Source organism: Pteropus medius, unplaced genomic scaffold (assembly GCF_902729225.1).
Source record: "Pteropus medius unplaced genomic scaffold, Ma_sr-lr_union100, whole genome shotgun sequence".
In the NCBI taxonomy this organism is placed as follows: domain Eukaryota; kingdom Metazoa; phylum Chordata; class Mammalia; order Chiroptera; family Pteropodidae; genus Pteropus; species Pteropus medius.
Genome location: NW_024355205.1, coordinates 29,521,517 through 29,525,861, shown reverse-complemented (window position 1 = coordinate 29,525,861; position 4,345 = coordinate 29,521,517). Strand labels below are relative to the sequence as shown.

General features: G+C 38.5%; 1 protein-coding gene across 1 annotated transcript; it reads left to right on the top strand.

The window, feature by feature from the left end:
- The first annotated feature begins 566 nt into the window (after positions 1–566).
- Positions 567–849, top strand: LOC120598880 (keratin-associated protein 21-1-like). The gene has a single exon (XM_039857968.1). It carries the CDS (start codon positions 567–569, stop codon positions 843–845), a length of 279 nt encoding a protein of 92 aa, XP_039713902.1. The 3' UTR covers positions 846–849.
- Positions 850–4,345: the final 3,496 nt, after the last annotated feature.

Below are 4,345 nucleotides of genomic sequence, written 5' to 3'. Positions count from 1 at the left end.
TGCCCTGTAGAATGAGAAGCATTCCTGGTTTCTATCACAAGATGCTAGTAGGTACCTGGCAGTAAGTATCCAGGTATTAGGAGCCTCACAAAAAATTGCAGTGATTCAGGAAAGGAGATGGGAGTTTTTCTTCTCCTTATGGGCAGAGTTAGACATCATAGGAAAGAGCACAGAGAAAAGAAGGCAGCATTTTCCTACAATGCCCCTAAACCTTGTTATATAATGTATTTATTTAGAAACAAGTGGTTTTAAAATTGAGTGTTAGTTTTACTTTGGGGCACATGAGTCTATTGAGAAAATTCTTTGGCAGAGTAAATTCAAATGATGCTCTTTAAATAAAAGCAGAGTGCCCATATAATGAGCTCATTTTAAGCAAAGCATTATTGATTGTCAACAGTGACTGGCACATAATATGTAGTCGTTTAAATATTTGTTGGCTAAGTCAGGGGAGGAATGGTATGCTCTGCCAATTACTGACAGTATATAAAGGTCCAAGGCAAGCAGAAGACACAGACCCTTCAGGAACATCCTCTTGCAATCCACCTGAGTTCTCTTCTCTTGACACCATGTGTGGCAGCTACTACGGCAACTCCTGTGGCTATGGCTGTGGATACGGCTATGGCTGTGGATTTGGCCCCTATAATGGCTGTGGTTATGGCACCAGATATGGCTGTGGATATGGAACTGGATATGGCTGTGGATATGGAACTGGCTATGGCTGTGGATATGGAACCGGCTATGGCTGTGGATATGGAACCGGCTATGGCTGTGGCTATGGCTCCGGCTGTGGCTACTGGGGCTACCGGCCATTGTGCTCTAGAAGATGTTACTCTTCTTGCTGGTAGAACATCACATCCAAGCCTCATCTGCTTCTGAATTGGCACCTCTAAAGATAATGCTGACTCAAGCATCTGTACCTCCAATGACCTGTTTCTCAGAATGGCATCTTTGTGCCAAAAGACTCTATGGTATCATCTGACTATTTTTCAAATATTAATCTCTGATTGTCTGTTATGACTGTTGATGATACTGACATCTTAGAGCTGGGCACATTACCATTCTCAATAAACATGTTTTTTGATTCTAACAAATCTGTGTGCACTTGCTTGTGAATTCCTTCATTCTGAAACATTATGGCATCTCTAAAAAATTGGGCTAACGATATGCAACCTTGTGTTTTTCTTCGATGTAATGCAAGCATTTATTCTTATACTAGCATCCAAAATCATGTCTTTTTCACCTCTTTTTCACGTCTCACCTGCTCCGGCACTCACTCACCTACACAACCATAAATTACACTACTTTAGAACAGTGCTTGGGAATCATACCATATCTAGAAGAGAAACAAAATGAGAAATGATACCTACTTAGGAGGGATGTACAAACGTTGCAGGGAAAGAGAATGTGGCCTGAGTGTTTAAAAGAGTAATAGAACAGAAGAGATGGTCTCCAGGGTTCCTGAGAAATTAGAAGCAGACACAGGTGGTAAGCATGAGAAGGAAAGCATTAAAGAAAAGACAGATTGGAAGAAAAATAGTCTATCATATCATCTGCATGAGATGGAAGTGCAAATATACTTGTCTGTATATATGAAGGTAGAGAAACCTGAATTGTCACTTATTGACAGGTATATTTGAGCATGTTTGAAAGGGCCATATCCTATACACTAAAGACAAAGCAGAAAAATTACAAACAAGTTTGCTACTCAGACTTTATATCTTATTAGGCAAAGTTAAAAGACAGTAAACAATAATTAAGAGAAATTCAGGTAGATAATTGTTCGGGCAGGAATAAAACAGCTCAGTAGAATGGAGAGAAAGGGTTGAATTATTAGAGATATTTGAAGTTGTGACAAATGAGGTGATGACAGTTGCAAAGTAAGATTAGAAATGATAGTAGCTTGTGTAAAAGAGGAAGAGAAATCCATGAAGTGTTGGGTGTGATCAGGCGGTAGTACATTTTTCAGCTAGAAAAGAAAAAGGCCCCGTGACTTAATGGAACACATATGGTAACGGGATTCAAATGTCCTGTTGACTTTCTGGGTTGGGAGAGCCTATTACTTTGGTGGGTTGTGATGTTAGTGTCCTTTTCCATCTGACTTTCCAGACAGAACTCTAACATTTAGATTTGATGGAGGAAATTCTTTTTTAGACCCGGGTTCAATCCGCAGTGGCCAATGTATCGCTGTGTCCTCTCCATGACAGAGGTCAGTGCGCAAAGTGTGACCCTGAGGTCCCTGGAGCTAGGAGACCCCACAATATGGTGAACTTCGATGAAAACAGCCCTGCCTTCCAAGTCAGCCCAGGAGCGAGGCTCTGGATGCTCAGGGTGTACTCGGTCCAAGTGATGAAGATAGGAGTTCTTTCACAGCAAGTCAGTTCTGCATCTGGCACGTGTGTTAGGTCAGATGTTAGGGCTGATGTGCTCTGGGTCACTCTGAGGTTAGATTACAAACAAGGGAAAGAAATTGTAATAATGACAGCTCTGAAAATTACTGTTTCACTAAGGTCCATGGTATGGAAGGCTTTCGGAAAATAGGACAAGTATTATTAATTAGGTGTTATAAGTTAATTGATATAGGCAGATAAGGGGTATCACTTATTAGGCATGCGTACGATAATTATGTATTCAGAAATAGGCCTTGACAATCTAACAGTTAACATATCTTTAAAATCTGAAATGGTGTGACTCTCAGTCACAAATTTCGATTGTTTCAGCTTGAGTAAAATGAGAAAATGACGATAATATGTGCAAATACCTTATGGTTTAAAAGTGACACAAATGTTTGAACATCTGATTGACTTAACCTATCTATTTTTTATTGGAAAATATCGAGTGCAAATTATGTGTCGGGCACGATGCTCAGAGCTGGTTTTGCAGGGCTGCACATACTAGAGATTGTTTCTGCCATTATGGATCAGTATTCAGAAGTCTGAATAGAAAGTTATTAGAAATAATGTGATACAAATAGAAGAATCTTTTTAATAATCTAGAGGCATTGTGGCCAGAAGGTGGTGTTGGGAATGGTACTGAAAAGTAACGTCTATGTAGGGAATTTGTGAAGTGGATATGAAGTGGTTTTGAGTTCAAGAATGACAGAAGAGGAAGGAAACTGAGGAAAAAAATTGTAATGAAGATATATTTTCTTTATGCTGATTGTAGGGTTTGAAATATAGCAGAATGATCAGATTAGGCCAATGACCAATATCACAAAAATATCGAGAGGAAGATTTCGCAACTGAAGGAAAAATGTCTAATGATAAAATTCTCAGAAAATGAAATTGGCAGTATGTAAAAATCTAATGAAATACCTGTAGAAGGCATTGAAAGTCAAATGCCTGTAGAAGGCATTGAATAAAGCACTGGATCATCACTCTTTACTTTGTTGTTTAAATTTGAGTATCCACTACAAGCAATGATCTTCCTGAGTTTATATACCCCTCCAACTTTGATTTCATAGTTGTTATAGTAAAAAATAATTTGAGTTTTGAGTCTACCCGTTTCTGAAAATGATGCTTTAAGGAACACCAAGATAAGCAAGATAAACCAAAAAATTTATTTCTTCCATACCATCAAATAAAAATCTCATTATTTTGTGAGTAGACACTTGGTGATGAAAAGTTCAGATGTTTGGTATAGAGTAAGAAGAAAGGTATGTTTGGATTTAGACACCTATAGGTAAAGAAGCTCATTTATAGATGCATAGCTTTACACCAATTTTTCTAGGTCTCAGCACTATGACATTTTGGACCATATGTTTTTTTGTGGTTTGGCGCTGTTCTGTGCCCTGTAGAATGAGGAGCATTCCTTATTACTATCACAAGATGCTAGTAGGTCCCTGGCAGTAAGTATCCAGGTATTAGTAGCCTGACAAAAATCGCAATGATTCAAGAAAGGATATGGGAGTTATTTTTCTCCTTTTGGGCAGAGTTAGACATCATAGGAAAGAGTAGAGAGAAAAGAAGGCAGCATTTTCCTACAATGCCCCCAAACCTTGCTGTATAAGGTATTCATTTAAAAATAAGAAGTTACAATTGGGTGTTAGTTTTACTTTGGGACACATGAGTCTATTGAGAAAATTCTTTGGCAGAGTAAATTCAAATGATGCTCTTTAAATAAAAGCAGAGTGCCCATATAATGAGCTCATTTTAAGCAAAGCATTATTGATTGTCAACAGTGACTGGCACATAATATGTAGTCGTTTAAATATTTGTTGGCTAAGTCAGGGGAGGAATGGTATGCTCTGCCAATTACTGACAGTATATAAAGGTCTAAGGCAAGCAGAAGACACAGACACTTAAGAACATCCTCTTGCAATCCACTTGAGTTCTCTTCTCTTGACACC

Coding starts and splice junctions, on each gene's coding strand:
- LOC120598880 (XM_039857968.1), top strand. CDS start 567: ATGTGTGGCAGCTACTACGGCAACTCCTGTGGCTATGGCTGTGGATAC.